The sequence below is a fragment of the Eurytemora carolleeae genome, unplaced genomic scaffold (assembly GCF_000591075.1).
Source record: "Eurytemora carolleeae unplaced genomic scaffold, Eaff_2.0 scaffold55, whole genome shotgun sequence".
Classification (NCBI taxonomy): Eukaryota; Metazoa; Arthropoda; class Copepoda; order Calanoida; family Temoridae; genus Eurytemora; species Eurytemora carolleeae.
Genome location: NW_019396158.1, coordinates 402,801 through 420,467, shown reverse-complemented (window position 1 = coordinate 420,467; position 17,667 = coordinate 402,801). Strand labels below are relative to the sequence as shown.

Genomic DNA, 17,667 nt, shown 5'->3' with positions numbered 1-17,667 from the left:
TTTAATAAAACAGTGGCCGAATTTAAAGAATTTGAGCGGCGGTTTAAATTTAAGCCGCGGTTTAAATATGGTTGGTTCCACTTAAAATTGTATCAAATGTTTCAAGATTCAAGCCGGCGCTTCATTTAAGCCGGGTTTTGGCGGATTTAAACCGCGGCTTAAATTCTTTAAATTCCATCTCTAAATTCATAGTTTGAAACATCTAAGGTCTACGCAATTTGATAAGGATTGAGTTTGTGGCAAAAGCTCAGTTCCTTTGTACCTTAAAGTCAAAACGCACAAAGATATAGAGATAACTTTTTAAATTACATTTTTTAATGAAATATAAAAATATGTAGTTTTTGTAATTTTAAATATAAAAAGTTGACAACATTTTTACGTGCTCATATGAAGTTCAACATTTTTGAAAATGACTTTTCTTTTATTTTTTATCTTTGTTTTCAGAATCTGACTATTTTTATTAATCTTGATTAAACCGATAATAGTCTCAACTAATCGGGCCCAATTTTTTTTGGGACCTCAAATGGAAGGTTTTATTGAAGAGAAAATGCTCAAAGATTGAGCATTAATTAAAAGGTGAGCTAGAAGATGTGCGCGAAGCGCCCTGACAGCTTAGTCCAACAATAAGAGAAACTTATGTTTATTTATTTGATAAAATTACAAACTGTATACGTGTATGTTTAGCTATATAGCTACACATGTAACCACCAAATATGTACTTTACAAAGTTGTTAATTTAACAGCTGTTTTTGAAAAAATGTAAGGATTAACTAGGTCAGGACACCGATTATATTGAATAAATTTTAGCTAATCTTTTTGAATTTGTTTCAATTTTGCGTAATTTTCTTGCATTAAGCAAGTTTTGAATATAGAGGAACCAAAAAAACCGTGGGTAGGAAGACGACTGTTAAATAGTCCAATGAACAAGAAACACAGCAATTGTGCAGTCTTTCAAGCTATAATGGTAAAACTATTTGCTTTTTAAGAACAAACTATTTATTAATTATCGTCTTCAGTTGTAAGGGTCTAAATGTATAATATTTTACTATTATGCATAACTTGAAATTTAGAGAATCAGCTATCGGCTGCTTTTATGATAATTTCTGTGGCGTTGATTGCACCACACTTAATCAGTGCACTGTCTATACTTTGTAAAATATTGAGTGTTTTTTAAATAAGGCGTAGACATGAATTTATCCATTTTTGTCGGTAGGGGGAGGGAAGTAGGCTCATCATTTGGTTACTGTTCTAGGAGAGGGAGGGAAGGAGGATTGACATTTGGTTACTGTTCCAGGAGAAGGAGGGAAGGAGGCTTAACATTTGGTTACTGTTCTAGAAGGGGGAGGGAAGGAGGATTAGCAATTGTTTACTGTTCTAGGAGGGGGAGTGAAGGAGGATTAACATTTGGTTTCTGTTCTAGGAGAAGAGGGAAGGAGGCTTAACATTTGGTTTCTGTTCTAGGAGGACTTTCCCTGTATACGCCTCTGTGTGTTCAACTAAATTGATTATATTGGTTTAAATCAATTTACAAATTTTTTTCCATTCTTTTCCACAGCCAATATCTTCGTTTGTGCAATGCTTCATTATCTGGGGGTATATGTCCAAACCTAATAAATAATATGGTGGTCAAATCAAAAATAAATATTTCATAAACAATTAAAATCTTTAGCAAAAAAAAAGATAAAATGTACTGGGTGTCCCGAACAAACTTTGCAGTAGGGGTTTGGGGTACTGAGGGAACAACTTTCGTTCAATTATAAAAATACCCAAAGAAGTGGATGTAACAAAAAAAGTATAAGGCCTAGAATGAAAAAAATGACACCTTGAAATAATGGAAATATAGAGCTTTTAAATGACACCTTGAATCTAAAACTTACACGTACATTTGAACAAATACTCAGCATGCAAAGTTTTATTTCGGACACCTTGTATTTATAGAAGTTTAGTTAAATTGAAGAATAATACCAATTATTTCATTTAATCTGAAACTTAATGAAATTGTTGAGAAAGTCAAGAATTTTTTTATAAAACCAGCTCACCAAACATTTCCGGTCAACATAACGTCCTCATCCCAACCCTCGTAGAAGGATATGACGTCACTGATATCCCTATAATCATGGATATCTGTTTATTCGTAATTTTATTATTATTTTTACAATTATCTTTATTAATAAGAAGGATATTACGTCACTGATATCCCTGTAATCATAGATATCTGGTTAATTTTATTTTTATTATTATTATTATTTTTATCATTATTATTTGATTATTACTAATAAATAGAATATTATAAAAACAAAATACGACATCTTGAGTAAAATATGTAAACAAAAAATAATTAGTAATGTTCGCTTACAAACAGAAAAAAAAATCTTCATCCAAACATCACTTATGAAACTTTTGCGTTACAAAAAAAGAGTTGTTGAAAATAAGTTTTAAAATTCAATAAACCTTGAAATTTTCAAAATTTACTTTTTTAGACTCTTGAAAAGCAAGAATTAAATCCGTGAATCAAGAATTATTTTACTATTTACAAAGAGAAATAATCAGGTAATTAGAACTTGATTTTATCATGTAATCAGCTGTCTCTATTTTTATGAACTTCAAGGGCTGTAAATGTCACATTTTGAACTATTTTCATCCCTTTTAATTCTTTTCCACTCCACTTCATACAAAACTATATAAATCTTAATGACATCTTTCAAGCTTAACTTCTCTTATTCAAGAGCTATTGAGAAGAACCAAAAACGTTTTGATATTCATGATATGTAACTGGAAATATTTAATTTTCTGAAATTTGTGCATAAAATCAAAACTATAGAAAGTCACAAAGTCGTAGCAGTAATTTTGAATATATTTGACCCTGTGTCCAATGTTTTATGTATTCCTGTTTCTAAAATTGTGTACATTAAACGTTTTCATTATTATAAAACGTTTAGTTCTCATCTAAAGATTGAGAGATAGTGTTTCATTGAGAAATACTAATGGCAACCTCTTTAAAACAGGTCTTTCAAAATAAAGTTGTTTATTTTTTCGTAGAAGACATATTTTCTTTCCTGCACTAATATCTAACTATCGAAAGTATTTCGATAAAAAACATTTTGTTCGAAATTACGAACGTTTTAATCAAAATTATGAACATTTTATTCGAAATTATGAACGTTTTATTCGAAATTACGAACGTTTTATTCGAAATTACAAACGTTTTATTCAAAATTAAAAAAGTTTTTTTTTCAAAATTATGACCGTTTTATTCGAAATTACAACGGGTAATTCGAAATTACAAACGTTTTATTCAAAATTACAAAAGTTAAACTCGAAATTACGAACGTTTTGTTTAAAATTACGAAAGTTTTGCTCGCAATTACGAAAGTTTTGCTCGAAATTACAAACGTTTTGCTCGAATGAACGTTTTGATCGAAATTACGAGCAACATTTACTTTTTCATTTTGAACAATTTCAGTCTCGAGTGTTACAATTTCAAAGGTTTAATCGAAATATTTTACCTGTGTGTCACATTTGCCATAGAAGCAAGTATTCCTGTGATAAACACATCATCTATTCGGAATATTCCACCATTGCTCTTTTCATAAACCTAAATTTTATAATTATTTCACTCACATCTGTTTTCTTAAAATCAAATTTTTCAATTTTCCCAAATTTGTTCCTGACATAAATAATTATTGCCTGAAGGTTGTTGAATTAAAGAACATGAGTATTACCAATATTTTTCTTTAAACTGTACATAGACTGTACAAAAACTGTACATAAACTTCACATAAACTGTACATACGCTGTACATAAACTGAACATAAACTGTACATAAACTCACATAAACTGTACATACACTGTACATTAACGGTGTAAGAACGGCCCATATGCTGCAAACATGCTTAATAATAACATATACTCCACAAAAATAGTAAACTGAACATAAAATGTATTTAAACTGTACTTATCTGTAAATAAAATAGACATAAACTGTATTTAAACCGTACATAAACTGTACATAAACCGTACACAAACTATTAATAAATTGTACAAAAACTATACTTAAAACTGTTCATAAATATGTACATAAACTGTACTTAATCTGTTCATAACTATTCAAAATCTGTACATAAACTGTACATAAACCGTACTTAATTTGTACGCAAACTATATATAAAATATACTGTACAGTGTCAACCGCAAATGAACTGCAAATAGTAAAAATCTGTACTTAAACTGTACTTAAACCGTACATCAACTGTACATAAAATATTTATAAACTGTACAGAATCAACCACACATGAACTGCGAATAAACGGTAAGTGCACTTAAACTGTACATGAACTGCGTACAAAAACTGTACATAAATTGTACATAAACTGCATACAAAAAATGTACATAAACTGTACCTCTAGAAGTTTATCTCTGACATGAGAACTGAATATATAAACAACTCCCCAGCAGTTTGTGGGGAAGTATTCCTCGTCCCATTCATCAAAGGGAATTACCTAAAATATAATTGATTTGTTTAAATTGTTACAATCAGATTATGAATATTTGTTTTTTGAGTTTAAAACAGAATTCTGATTTACAACGTCGTCGTTGCTTGACACAAGAGTTTTTTTTCTTTGCAACCCGATGTCGTAGACCTTTAATATTTCAAATTATAAATTCTATCAGATTAAATATTCTAAATTAAAAATATCAAAGGTGTACACCATCAGGTTGCAGAGATATAGGGATTATCCTGTAAACTCCTGTTCATTAAGCAGTCAAAGCACGCTGTACAGTAAACATACAGACAAATAACGCAAACTGAGACAGAACAAATAAATCGTCCCCCTCTATTGAAATCTAATTCCTTTTTCAAGTTTTCTAAATTGCCGATCTCTTAAAATTCCGGCTCTGTGAATGTTTTTATATATTACCCATTTGTCAATTCTTGTTCCAGTTTTTTCACGCAGAACCTTTTCCGTCTTCGTCGAGCACGTGATGGTATTCCTGGATTATATTTATATATATATATATATATTTATATACGAGCGCGTGATGGTATTCCTGGATTATATATATATATATATATATATACGAGCACGTGATATATTCCTGGATTATGTATATATCTATTTATAAATTTGGCTTGTCTGTCTGTTTGTTTGTCTGTCGTTTGTTTTGGATCCAATAAACGTCAAAACGGCTGAACCGATATGGCCAAAAAATTTTGTCGGACATCACGTGACCACAGGGTAGGTTCATGAATGATAAAAATTTAAAAAAATGTGCTTTAAAGGTTTTTAATTTTGTAAAAAATTTAAATTCTTGAAAATCCGCGAATAATTTTTTTTTAAATCCGCAAAAAATTTTTCTTCTTTGTTTTAAAATATATGTATATATATGTATATATGAAATTAAAGGGATTGTAACAGTAATTTGATCTAACCCTTCATATAAAGAGGAATATGCTCGGCCCAGTACCCTTTATTTATTTGAGCAAAAAAAGAAGATATCGATGTTTTTCTATCTAAAAAGTGTTGAATTCTGTTAATTTTATTTTATATTTCTCTAATTTCTTCCACATAGTCACTTTTATAAAGCAACCACAGAGGTTTAAAGGGTACCGTTGTGCATGGGACCTACGTATCTTTAAATGGTGGTTGGAATATTTAATTGTAAACAAATTTTAACTTTTTTCATGGATAAAGTTATTCATAGAGGTCTTTGCATCTCAGTTATAATGTAGTTGTGAGAGATAAAAAAAAATTTATAAATAGTTTGTTTTTAAAAAATTTAGCTATGTCTGTAAAATGCCCAATCAAAAAACAAATCTATGCATCGTATTCTCTCTGCAATGTTAAAATGTTAAAGATCTATAAATATCTTTAAAAAAATTATGAACTTTATTTTATCTAAAGAATGTGTTTATACATAAAATGGCCCAATGCCACTTTAATAAGATAAAGATAGATAGATAGATAGAAAAAAAATTATGAACTTTATTTTATCTAAAGAATGTGTTTATACATAAAATGGCCCAATGCCACTTTAATAAGATAAAAAAAATATTTCAGAATATCGGAAAAAACGTCAGCCAAAAAAAGTATAATTTAATATCACTAAGCAAATTAGATGAAAATATCCTTAAAAAAATACTGTAAGAAAGAACAACTCTTTTCATCATTTTTAAAGTCGAATATAAAACTAAAGTTCTTTTTTTCAAGTTAAAATCTTGGATGTTTTCAATCACAACACTAATAATAAGCTAAAATTAGAAAAAAGGGTTTAGAATCTATAAAGTTTTGTAAAGTAAAAATAATATTATTTAAACTTACTTTTGATGTTTAACAGCATTCACTAGATCTCCCATTTTTATAATATTATTCACCATATCATCATCTGTCTTCACTATCCAGGGAACCTAAACAATATAATATTATTCGCCATATCATCATCTGTCTTCACTATCCAGGGAACCTAAACAATAATATTATTCACCATATCATCATCTGTCTTCACTATCCAGGGAACCTAAACAATATAATATTAATCACCATTTCATCACCTGTCTTCACTATCCAGGGAACCTAAAACAAATATGTATAAAAAAAATATTATAGAAAAATCATAGGACAAAGAAATTTCGAAACCGCTCGCGAAGCCAGGTTTCGTTTGGTTTTAACGTTTTAAGTTCCAAACTAGATTTTCAAAATTATTTTTTAAAAAGGAAGAAATTGGTCCGTCAGAAAATGAGTACTTTTGCATTCACTTCTTTGTTTTAATTTGTGCAGTATCAATTTAGCGAAAAGGTCTTAAACGTAAAACAAAGGAACTGAGTTTTTGCCACAAACTCAGTTTTCTAATCCCAATATCTTTGTAACATAATGGTGTTAACTTTTAATATTTCAAATTTAAATTAGTTGGTCCTTAAGAATTAACAGTTTGAAATATCTAAGGTAAACGACTTTGTTTTGCAAATCAAAGTTTGTGGCAACTCAATTGTGGTGACTCAATTTTGGTAACTCAATTGTGGTGACTCAATTGTGGTGACTCAATTTTGGTAACTCAATTGTGGTGACTCAATTGTGGTGACTCAATTTTGGCGACTCAATTGTGGTGACTCAATTGTGGTGACTCAATTGTGGCGACTCAATTGTGGTGACTCAATTGCGGTGACTCAATTGTGGCGACTCAATTGTGGCGACTCATAATTGTAACTCTGTAGCAGAAGAAAACTGAGTTAATCCGAATCTTTTCTTAAAGAATTTTCTAAAGTATATCCATTGACCGATTTGCCCCAAATATTGATTTAGGAACTCAACAGAATTACGGTAATGTTCAACTTAGCTTGTTAAGTGGGTTGACTTTTAAAGAGAAAGTAAGTTAATTAATATTCAAAGTTGAGATCTCAAGCTAGTAGTAAATAATATTTTAACTTGTTGAAGTTTAAAATATCTTTCGTTACTTCTGCATGGTTCATTTATTTAATGTTCTTCGCAGATGTTAGATAATTAATGTTTTCTGCTAAAAATATATTGGCACACTTAGTGATAAAAGTATTTAAGATTTTTTATACTTCTTAATTACTGGGCTTATATATAGCACGCTTTGCACCCATCTAACATTTCAAATTTTAATTGCGGCTTTATCTGTCTATGTGTGTAGCAAAAATCGTTTAATCATGCTATTTTGTAAACCTGCAGTACGACTACGTTGTACATTATTAATGATTTAATGTTGTAAACTTAGACATTTAATGACATTACTTATTAAAACTGCGGCAACTCCCATGACCCCCAAGGTAGGTTTATGGATGCTGAGAATTTCAAAACTTTGTCTCCAAAAAATGTTAATTTTTCATAAAATTTTGGAAGTCCTCGAAATTAAATATGATTATATCCAGGAACTTTTTTGTTTTTGTTTTATTGTATGCTCACTGATACGCCACACTGTAGTTTTAGTAGAAGTAAATATTTTTTTGCTGTTTAGCGCCGATTAAAGGATTCATCTCTAATTGGATAATGAGATATGATAGAAAGATAGATGTTACCGCCATGCAATTTCTATTGGTTCAGAATAGACACCAAACATATTGCTGAACCCTGGTTGGATCAGGCGCTAATGAACTACGCATACTAGAGAGGATCTAGCTGCTTTAATACTTAACTACTTAAAACTTGTAATGCGACTAGACTAGATGCGTATTGTGATTAGATTATATACCTGGATAATATTGTGAATACGTATTGGAACTTAACATAAAACATATAGATTTGTAAATAAAGATTATTTAGAATCAGAACTCCACCTTGATTACAGTGTAGAGTAATTGTATCCCGTTGAGTGTTCGGGTTGAGATCATACTTCGTTTAGGGTAGAGATCGATCAAGGAATTGATAGATAGCTAATGTTTGTTTCCTTGTGTGGCTTTTAGAGCCTAAGTAATAGCTTTTTTGATAGCTACGCTTGTGTCCCTTTGTGGCTTTTAGAGCCTAAGTAATAGCAAGATTGATAAGCTACGCTGTGTTTCATTTAGAGCCAGGTGGGCCGTGTCCTGGTTGGCTTGGATAGTGGACGGGTTGTGCCTGGACTGATACAGTTTGGGAAGAAGTTATAAGAGTACGGTATTTACTACATTCACAGATCATTCCCAAGAATTCTGTGTCTCTAGTTTTCGTATTTATTTGCTCACCTTGCTGCATTTTTGTTTTGTCCAATGAATCCAACTCAGGGATTTTAAACCAAGCAGGAAATAATCCTCTAGGATAGATCCTTGGAGAATATCCTTATACCTAGAGATAGATAGATAAATATATAGATAGATAGATAGATAGATAGATAGATAGATAGATAGATAGATAGATAGATAGATTACCTCCTAGCCTCCTGCTCTAGTCTGGTTTCTATCTTGAGGTTGGGATATCTGCCCACCACGAAGAAAAGACTCGCGTTAACAATATCCAAATATTTCTGGGCTCCCCAGGTTAATCGAATCATTTGCCTAAAATGTTTTAATTACTCTCAGAAAGCTAAAACCATAGAGAATAGAATATATATTAGAGGGGAATTTAAAGAATCTCTCGGTATGAATTTTTTCAGTCCCTTTCAGCCTGAAAGGGAGTTCAAAGTGTACAAATCATGTAAATGTTCACAAATTATATGCAGTAGAGTGCATTAATACAGTATGGTCCATCCCTAGACTATTCATTTCATTTTCGAATTTTTTAAACTGTTAAATAAACTTTATGATGAATTAGGTGAATAAAAAACATCATTTGATTTATAGTTATAACGAAAAATCATCGTTTGTAAAGTGGAAGGCATAGAGTCTATGTGAAATGATCATTGGTCAATTATGAAACCAGCCTATTTCATAATTTGGTTTTCTTTTAACAATAATTTTAGATTTTCTATAAAATGATATTCCAGGGCCCAAAAGGTTATATAGCATAAATATGTGAAGGACACCTGCAGTATGGAAACAGTACAACAAAATGGCCGTTTTACACTTTTTTCTAGTAAAATCCCCTCTAATATATATTCTATTCTCTATGACTAAAACAGATTAAGTCTTTGCCACAATCTTGAATTTTCTCCTAATCCCTTTGTTTTTAAATAAAGGTCTACAACAATAGGTTGCAAATATATAGGGATTAGACAATCAAAGTCTGTGGCTAAGACTCAAATCCTTTAAGGAACTGTTATATACGTAAAGGAACTGATAACTCGCCCATACTTCTTAATTTCTAACTCTTATGTCTGTGCAACCTGCAACCTGCATCATTTATCCTTGACAATTTATCATCATTATTATTAAACATTAATTAAACATCATTATTATTATCATCATTATTAAACATCAATTTATCCTTGACAAAAGATATTATTTTAAAAATCATCCATACAAAATATTAGCCCTAATCTATATACAATGTATTATACATTGCTTGTCTTTTGTTTTGTTTCTTTGTTTGTATCCAATAATTTTTAAAACGGCTGAACTGATCAGGCCCAAATTTTATGTGTGATCTAACATGGCTCCAGGGAAGGTTTATGGATGGTCAGAATTAAAAAAAATTACTGTAAAATAATATTGATTTATCCTAATCCACGAAAAAAAGTCTCAAGAAGAATATATATTGTTATTGCTAATTCTAAAAGAGAAGATGAGCGTGAAGCGCCCTGAAAGTCTAGTATCTAATTAATGAACACATTCAATTTCTTAATTTGTTCATAAAATCTTTTTTTTAAAATGTTTTTAGATTTTGTTTTATTTATACTATTGTTGGTATTGCTTGATATTTATTATTTATATATTTGTACATTTTCCTTTTTTTGTCAATTAAATAATTAAATGTAATAAACAATTAAATAAATTAAATAATTATTTAATTTAAAAACCTGTATTTGAAGTTATTGACGGCAGAATAGACTATGATGATCTTATCTCGTGTACAATCAATCTAAATAAAAAGGGATAAAAGGAATTGAGTCTTTGTAACAAACTCTGATTTTCTAAAACCTATATTTTTTCCACCTGATGGTGTAAACCTTTGATATTTCAAACTTAGATTATTTGATCTACCAGCCTTGAAATATCTAAGGTCTACGTCATTGGGTTGCAAAGATATAGAGATTATAAAATCATAGTTTGTAACAAAGACTCAATTCCTTTGCTGTAAATGGACTGTAGTCAGTAGTGTAGTGTAATTTTAAGTAACTCTCTATGCAAAGATGGCAATGCCCGATTTAGAAGGGTAACTCTGAAACCTTTGTCTGATCAAAATGTCGTTTTTCAAAGCTTAAAAGAGTTTAATTCACCAACATTGATAACCAGAAAACTCTGGAATAGTAAGACGACTTTTATAATCAAGTTTTACCTTGAAAAAGTTCAATGACGACGAAACACAGCAATTGTGCACTGTAAAAAGACTCATTTCACAAAAAAGGCGATTTAGAAGTTTACTGGAAAAACCATTTGCTTTGTAACACCATCAAACACACCTAAGTATCGCTATAATGTCGTCTTCCTATTCCATTGTTACCTAGCACTGTATACATTTATTGTATACTTTATAAGGAATGCGCAAGTCACTTTTACATGGAGAAACCACGATTTTTTACATTGAAAACATAATCTAGTTTATACTTGATCAGAGATAACTGTTTAGGGTACCATTGAGAATCGCATTGCCATCTTTAAGAGAATCGATTTGTTAGATTCAAGCAAGTTTCCGTTTTCAAACTAATAAACATTTAAAAAAAATATTTATTTCCCGAGAAAATACTCTAAATACTTTTTATTTATTTGTAAATGTCAAATTCTTTAAGATTTCGATTTATAAAAGTTTTTTTTTCTAATTTATAAAGCTTACTTTTTCAACTATTGAAATAAATATGAATGAGTTTATGCTGACTCAAAGTTCGCACATTTTCCAGATCTTGATCTAACGTTCATAAACTCTTAATTAACCTCATTCAACATATGGTAAAATTATTGAAACAAGTGGTATTAATTGAAACTAAACACGAAGAGTGTATATCATATTATTTTATTCAAATAGAGTTTTTTTTAAATGAAAAATCTAGCGCATTCTTATTTTATATTCTTATTTTATATTCTTATTTTATATTCTTATTTTATATTCTTATTTTTCAGAAAGGATGTCATCACTTTCATCAAATGAAAGTTTTCTTTTCTTTTTCAAATTTTTCCTCGATTTAAAAATCTGATTTTGAAATATCAAAAGTTTACAGAGCTGGAAACTTTTATGTGTTGGTATGCTCATAATCTTGATCGCTTGTTCTAGATATTCCCAATGAGCACTTTTGATTTAAGGATCTACCAAAAATACAGGGTGAGTCAAAAAAAGTGTGATTTACGGCGCTTGGTGCAACTCTTCTGTATGGTGTTTTTTCAATATTCAAAATTGTAATAAGAAAATTCGCAATTTTCAGTTCTGGTCTAATTTTTAAGGAAAAGTTATTTGAATTCTCTAGATCCTTTCTTCCAATTCCAAAGTTAAAAATATACGCTGATCAGTTGAAACCTGAAGAACCATTTAAAAACAACTTTTCCTTAAAAAATAGAACAGGACTGAAAATTGCGAATTTTCTTATTACAATTTTGCCAATTTTCTGTGATTCTGTAATTCAATCTTTATAAAATTTTAGATTTCGATAGAAATAATTTATATATTCATAAAATGATTAGAAAATTAACGTTTGATGAAACTCTTTCTAGAAATGATCAAAATCTGACCAAAGCTTGTTTCCTGGTGTTGATGTAATAAGTGTTAGAGTGGAAAGTTTTACTTTTTATCTTACTTTGTTTTCACAAAACTTAAGACATTTTAGCTTCAGAATTTAAATAATGTAGATAGTTAATTTAATCATTTACTGCGATTAATATGGTCTTACTAGGCTCTTAACTCTTTCACTTACCGTTCCGATCTCAAAGATTATTAAATTCTTTTAAACTGCAAAAAGGAATTAAATCTTTGCCAAAAAGTCAGATTTTCTAATCTTTGAAACCCAATGTAGTATAGGTCTTAGAGATTTTAAAATATAAACTATGTTGTTAGATCAAATAATGTATAGATTTGAAATATCAAAGGTGAATCAGGTTGTAGGAATTACATTATTTGAATTTGTGGTGAAGACTTAATTCCTTTACAATAACTTTAAAATATGAACTGGTAATAATTGTATACCTCAGGTTCTTGTAAGTAATGATTATATCCAAGAAAACTGGGATAACTGTTATCATCCCATAGAGGAGGGTTCTCAGGGAGCAGGGGGGATACTAAACAGATACAGTTAGAATATTATATTAAAGGAGAGCAGGGGGGATACTAAACAAATTCAGTTAGAATATTATATTAAAGGGGAGCAGGGGGGATACTAAACAGATTCAGTTAGAATATTATATTAAAGGGGAGCAGGGGGGATACTAAACAGATTCAGTTAGAATATTATATAAAAGGAGAGCAGGGAGGATACTAAACAGATTCAATTAGAATATTATATTAAAGGAGAGCAGGGGGGATACTAAACAGATTCAGTTAGAATATTATATTAAAGGGGAGCAGGGGGGATACTAAACAGATCAGTTAGAATATTATATTAAAGGGGAGCAAGCGGGATACTAAACAGATTCAGTTAGAATATTATATTAAAGGAGAGCAGAGGGGATACTAAACAGATTCAGTTAGAATATTATATTAAAGGGAGCAGGGGGGATACTAAACAGATACAGTTAGAATATTATATTAAAGGAGAGCAGGGGGGATACTGAACAGATTCAGTTAGAATATTATATTAAAGGAAAGCAGGGGGATACTAAACAGTTTCAGTTGAATATTATATTAAAGGAGCGTAGGGGGAATACTAAACAGATACAGTTAGAATATTATATTAAAGGGGAGCAGGGGGGATACTAAACAGATACAGTTAGAATATTATATTAAAGGGAGCAGGGGGGATACTAAACAGATTCAGTTAGAATATTATATTAAAGGGGAGCAGGGGGGATACTAAACAGATTCAGTTAGAATATTATATAAAAGGAGAGCAGGGAGGATACTAAACAGATTCAGTTAGAATATTATTTTAAAGGAGAGCAGGGGGGATACTAAACAGATTCAGTTAGAATATTATATTAAAGGGGAGCAGGGGGGATACTAAACAGATTCAGTTAGAATATTATATTAAAGGGGAGCAGGGGGGATACTAAACAGAATCAGTTAGAATATTATATTAAAGGGAGCAGGGGGGATACTAAACAGATTCAGTTAGAATATTATATTAAAGGAGAGCAGGGGGGATACAAAACAGATTCAGTTAGAATATTATAATAAAGGAGAGCAGGGGGGATACTAAACAGATTATACTTTTCTATGTGATATTTATATTGTATAAATTCTAATCTTCGTGCAATAAATATTTGATTTGATTTGATTGAGATTCAGTTAGAAAATTATATTAAAGGGAGCAGGGGGATACTAAACAGATTCAGTTAGAATATTATATTAAAGGGAATAAACTATTTGTTTAACCTGATTTGAATTTGAGTTTAAGGTACAATTTGAAATAATCTGTTAACATTTAAAGTGCTTCATTTAGAGATTTACATTTTTATCCTTTAAACCTTTGTATGATCATGAATAAATGAGATATATTCATTTTTCTAGATAACAGTTGCTATTTTTTTAATACTTAGCTGTAAATGTGATTTGCAGATTTATACAGCAGAGAAAATGTTGGAATTTGTCAGAATTAAACAATTTTTAACTTTCAACGATGAAAATAAAGAAAAGGAGTTCAACTCCAGTGAAAAAACAATTAAAAAAAGAAGAAAATACTTTTAGGAAGGAGGGGAGCCATTCTCCCTTCATCTATTATTCTTACTTTCTTCCCATTCGTAGTAAATACATTCCTCGCATAAACAATCATCTGGGTCATTCGAGCACCAGCCTTTTCGGGAACAACATGTTATAATTAATCCCCTCGATCAATGAAGGACTTGAAATTACGCGTGTGCATTCCCTTTGATATTTATATGATGAAACCCCTGAAACCCTTGATAGTTCTCTGACCTGGTATTACAGCGCTGTGGCTGTCCTCTGTCTGTTAAGAAGTTGTATCCACATCTATGTTCAGGATGTTCTTTTATATCTTTATCTTTAGTTAACCATGCAGATTCACGCTGAAATATTTACCATCTATATAAACTTTGCTTGTCTGTCTGTCTGTTTTTTTGGTATCAAATAAACGTAAAAACATCAGGGAAGGTTTATGACTGCACTGGTCCAAGTTTTAAAATTCTGCCCGAAAAAATGCCGAAATTTAATATTTTTGAAAACGTACCAATTTAAACAGAAAAAAATCTGTAAACATTTGAGACTGCTTAAAAATGGCGACGTGTGAATTTAAAAACTTAAATTGTAATTCGGAAAAGAGACGCCCAAAACCCTTGTGGATAAATATTTTGCTTGTCTTCTGTTAGTTTGTTTGTATCCAATAAAAGTCAAACTGTTTAACCGATCCAGTCCAAAATGTTTTTAGAATTTTACAGGACCCAAGAAAATGTTTATAGCCATTAGAAATTTAAACATGCATTTGTCTTTAAATAATGTTGGAAATCTTCACATTTTTCATTTGTTAATGATGTGCGAAGAAAATCTGATGACATAAAAAGCTAAACTTTAAAGCTAAAATGATTATTGATTGCAATTTTAAACACTGTAAACATAATTCATTATTCACCAATAAGTTTGGTGAAAATTCATACTTTGAAGAAGTTCGAATGAATTTGAATTCCACCGAGACATAGTTGAACCATGCAGGCTAAGTTAAACAACTTCTCTTGTGCGCCGGTTCAAGCTTCAGACAACTGCAGGTTTAACTACGTCTACGCGGTTCAGTCACTTTTTTTTCGCTTAAACAGACGCACAAGAGAATTGGTTGAGCTCCTTTTCGCTATTCATTAAATATTGTCCCAGATAAGAAATATACACAGACAGGATTTTAAAATGTTTTCTTACCCTCGATGCTTCCTTATGATCCAGAAGAACGAAAAGTAGAAGACAGAATATGATGGTAAAAAGCATTGGAGTTGTTATATTCATTAAACTATTTTTAAATCGGTGATAACGTCCTGAAAAGAATAAAATTGATTTGTATTTATTTAGATACAGGGTGTTTCACAAAACATGCCAGTAGCAAGACTGCTTGAATGTCTTTGATCCTTGAAATTATTTGCAACAATCAGTTGTCAATCTATAATTTTACAAGTATGATTCTTGAAACAGTAGTCACAAAAATCTCCTAGTCCTGGAATTTCCAAAATGTGGTCTACCTTTTTCAACAATTTAATTAAAACCAAAATTGTCTAATTCTGAACTAAATTCTTTCTTATTTTCAGTAATAAATCACAAAAACGGTGGATAACATATTACACATAATGTGATTATTTACTCTACAATTTCAATTCTAAAATTAAGTTGTCATGTTTCGTGAAACACCCTTTATAATTCTGGCATTCTTTTCCATGTTGTTATTATTTTTATCGTGATTTTTTGGAAGTATTTAAATAAAGCAAAAATGTTCAAAGGAATTGTTGGTGAATTGAGAAATTATATACAATTCAAGAGGACTTAAATATCTTAGAATCAAGTTTTACGTTTTTAAATGGAAAAGTTTGCGTTCATAACATTATTAAAAAAAATTTACTTTATGGTATCCCAAAATAACAATTGCATTCTATATGTACCAGACAATGCACAGAGCTACTCACAAAGGATGAAATTTGAATGAAGACCTAAAACTCTTTTAATATTACGTTCTAAAGGTTGACTTTGAACTTCCGGTCTAACTCCAGGGAACCAGAAATTTTAGAAAAACAAACTGAAAAAATTCCGTACAGTCGTCTCTGAAGTCGCATCCTTTGTAATTAACCCTGCAGCTTAGAGTATCGTGGAGCATATGATTAAGGTATTGTTACTTACTTGTTAATGAAAGAGAATGATGACGGAACGTGTGACTAACTTCACGACTTTCATCTGGAATAAAAGTTTCGGAATCTAAAGTTTAAAATTTTCATCAATTTGTTGCATTGAATAAAAAATTACAAGACATCTTTATTAATGACAAACAGTTTTGTATAAACAATAAAGCATCAAAGGTTAGGAAAAATTCTAAATTTTTTATATTTTAAATTTTTTCAGAGAAAATGCTGGCATAAATTGAAACGGTTTATTTCTTTAATTACTATGGATGCTTATTGATGATATAAATGATTTTATTACTTTATAAAAACATCTAGAACGAAAGGAACGATTCAAAAACTATTTAACTATTCGTTTCGTTTGAAAATACGTTTTTGCACAACTTTTAATGTAATATGATCAAAACTCTAAACAGTTAAAGTTGATTTAATCTGATCAAAACTCTAAACAATCTTGTTAAAGTTTGATGTAATATGATCAAAACTCTAAACAATCTTGTTAAAGTTTAATGTAATATGATCAAAACTCTAGACAATCTTATTAAAGTTTAATGTAATATTATCAAAACTCTAAACAATCTTGTTAAACTTTGACTTTTTATTTGTTTAACACTTCTTTATTCAAAGGCTATAATACCTTGTTTAAAAAAGGTTTAAAATAGAAATCCTGACCTTTTTTAAAACTACCTTGTTCTGAATAACGCCTCATCATGTGAATTCTAGTTTGTCTTGGTTGTCTGTAAGGTATCTCAACTATGTAAACCATTCAACTATTTAGACATTACTGTAGCTCTGAAAAAGATGATTTTAAGATCATGAAGACGACATTTATATAGTTTATATTGCTGTGTTGAATTTTAAAATTTAAAATTCTGTGGCAGATTTTTAAGTTTATCATTCTGTGTCAGATTATTAAGTTTATCATTCTATGTCAGATTGTTAATTTTTTCATTCTGTGTCAGATTGTCAAGTTTTTTGTTCTGTGTCAGACTATCAAGTTTATTATTCTGTGTCAAATTATTAAGGTTATTATACTGTGTCAGATTATCAAGATAATTATTCTGTGTCAAATTATCAAGTTTATTATTCTGTGTCAGATTATCAAGATTACTATTCTGTGTCAGATTATTAAGTTTATTATTCTGTGTCAGATTATCAAGTTTATTATTCTGTGT

At 30.1% G+C, this 17,667-nt stretch overlaps 2 protein-coding genes across 2 annotated transcripts; both read right to left on the bottom strand.

Annotated features, from left to right (window-relative positions):
• Window positions 1-626: 626 nt before the first annotated feature.
• Window positions 627-14,474, bottom strand: LOC111696730 (beta-1,3-galactosyltransferase 2). The gene is made up of 11 exons (XM_023466443.1): window positions 14,395-14,474; window positions 12,699-12,790; window positions 10,387-10,448; window positions 8,861-8,986; window positions 8,678-8,777; window positions 6,321-6,406; window positions 4,920-4,992; window positions 4,401-4,499; window positions 3,507-3,595; window positions 2,040-2,108; window positions 627-1,607 (listed from the first exon to the last, which is right to left on the bottom strand). The coding sequence occupies exons 4-11, from the start codon at window positions 8,980-8,982 to the stop codon at window positions 1,526-1,528; spliced, it is 720 nt and encodes a 239-aa protein (XP_023322211.1). The 5' UTR covers window positions 8,983-8,986; window positions 10,387-10,448; window positions 12,699-12,790; window positions 14,395-14,474; the 3' UTR covers window positions 627-1,525.
• A 41-nt stretch (window positions 14,475-14,515) lies between these two features.
• LOC111696721 (uncharacterized) lies at window positions 14,516-17,280 on the bottom strand. Its single transcript, XM_023466428.1, has 4 exons — window positions 17,180-17,280; window positions 16,494-16,547; window positions 15,531-15,643; window positions 14,516-14,692 (listed from the first exon to the last, which is right to left on the bottom strand). Exons 1-4 carry the CDS (start codon window positions 17,256-17,258, stop codon window positions 14,516-14,518), a joined length of 423 nt encoding a protein of 140 aa, XP_023322196.1. The 5' UTR covers window positions 17,259-17,280.
• Between the last annotated feature and the right edge of the window lie 387 nt (window positions 17,281-17,667).

What these genes read in the sequence shown, in the direction of transcription:
- LOC111696721 (XM_023466428.1), bottom strand. Translation starts at nt 17,258, where the DNA reads ATGGTTTACATAGTTGAGATACCTTACAGACAACCAAGACAAACTAGA. An exon ending in GAGGCGTTATTCAGAACAAG is followed by an intron (nt 16,548 to 17,179) that starts GTAGTTTTAAAA and finishes CTTTTATTCCAG; the next exon opens with ATGAAAGTCGTGAAGTTAGT. An exon ending in ATCATAAGGAAGCATCGAGG is followed by an intron (nt 14,693 to 15,530) that starts GTAAGAAAACAT and finishes TAAATATTTCAG; the next exon opens with CGTGAATCTGCATGGTTAAC.
- LOC111696730 (XM_023466443.1), bottom strand. Translation starts at nt 8,982, where the DNA reads ATGATTCGATTAACCTGGGGAGCCCAGAAATATTTGGATATTGTTAAC. An exon ending in TCAGAGATAAACTTCTAGAG is followed by an intron (nt 3,596 to 4,400) that starts GTACAGTTTATG and finishes TATAAAATTTAG; the next exon opens with GTTTATGAAAAGAGCAATGG. An exon ending in ATGTTGACCGGAAATGTTTG is followed by an intron (nt 1,608 to 2,039) that starts GTGAGCTGGTTT and finishes ATTATTTATTAG; the next exon opens with GTTTGGACATATACCCCCAG.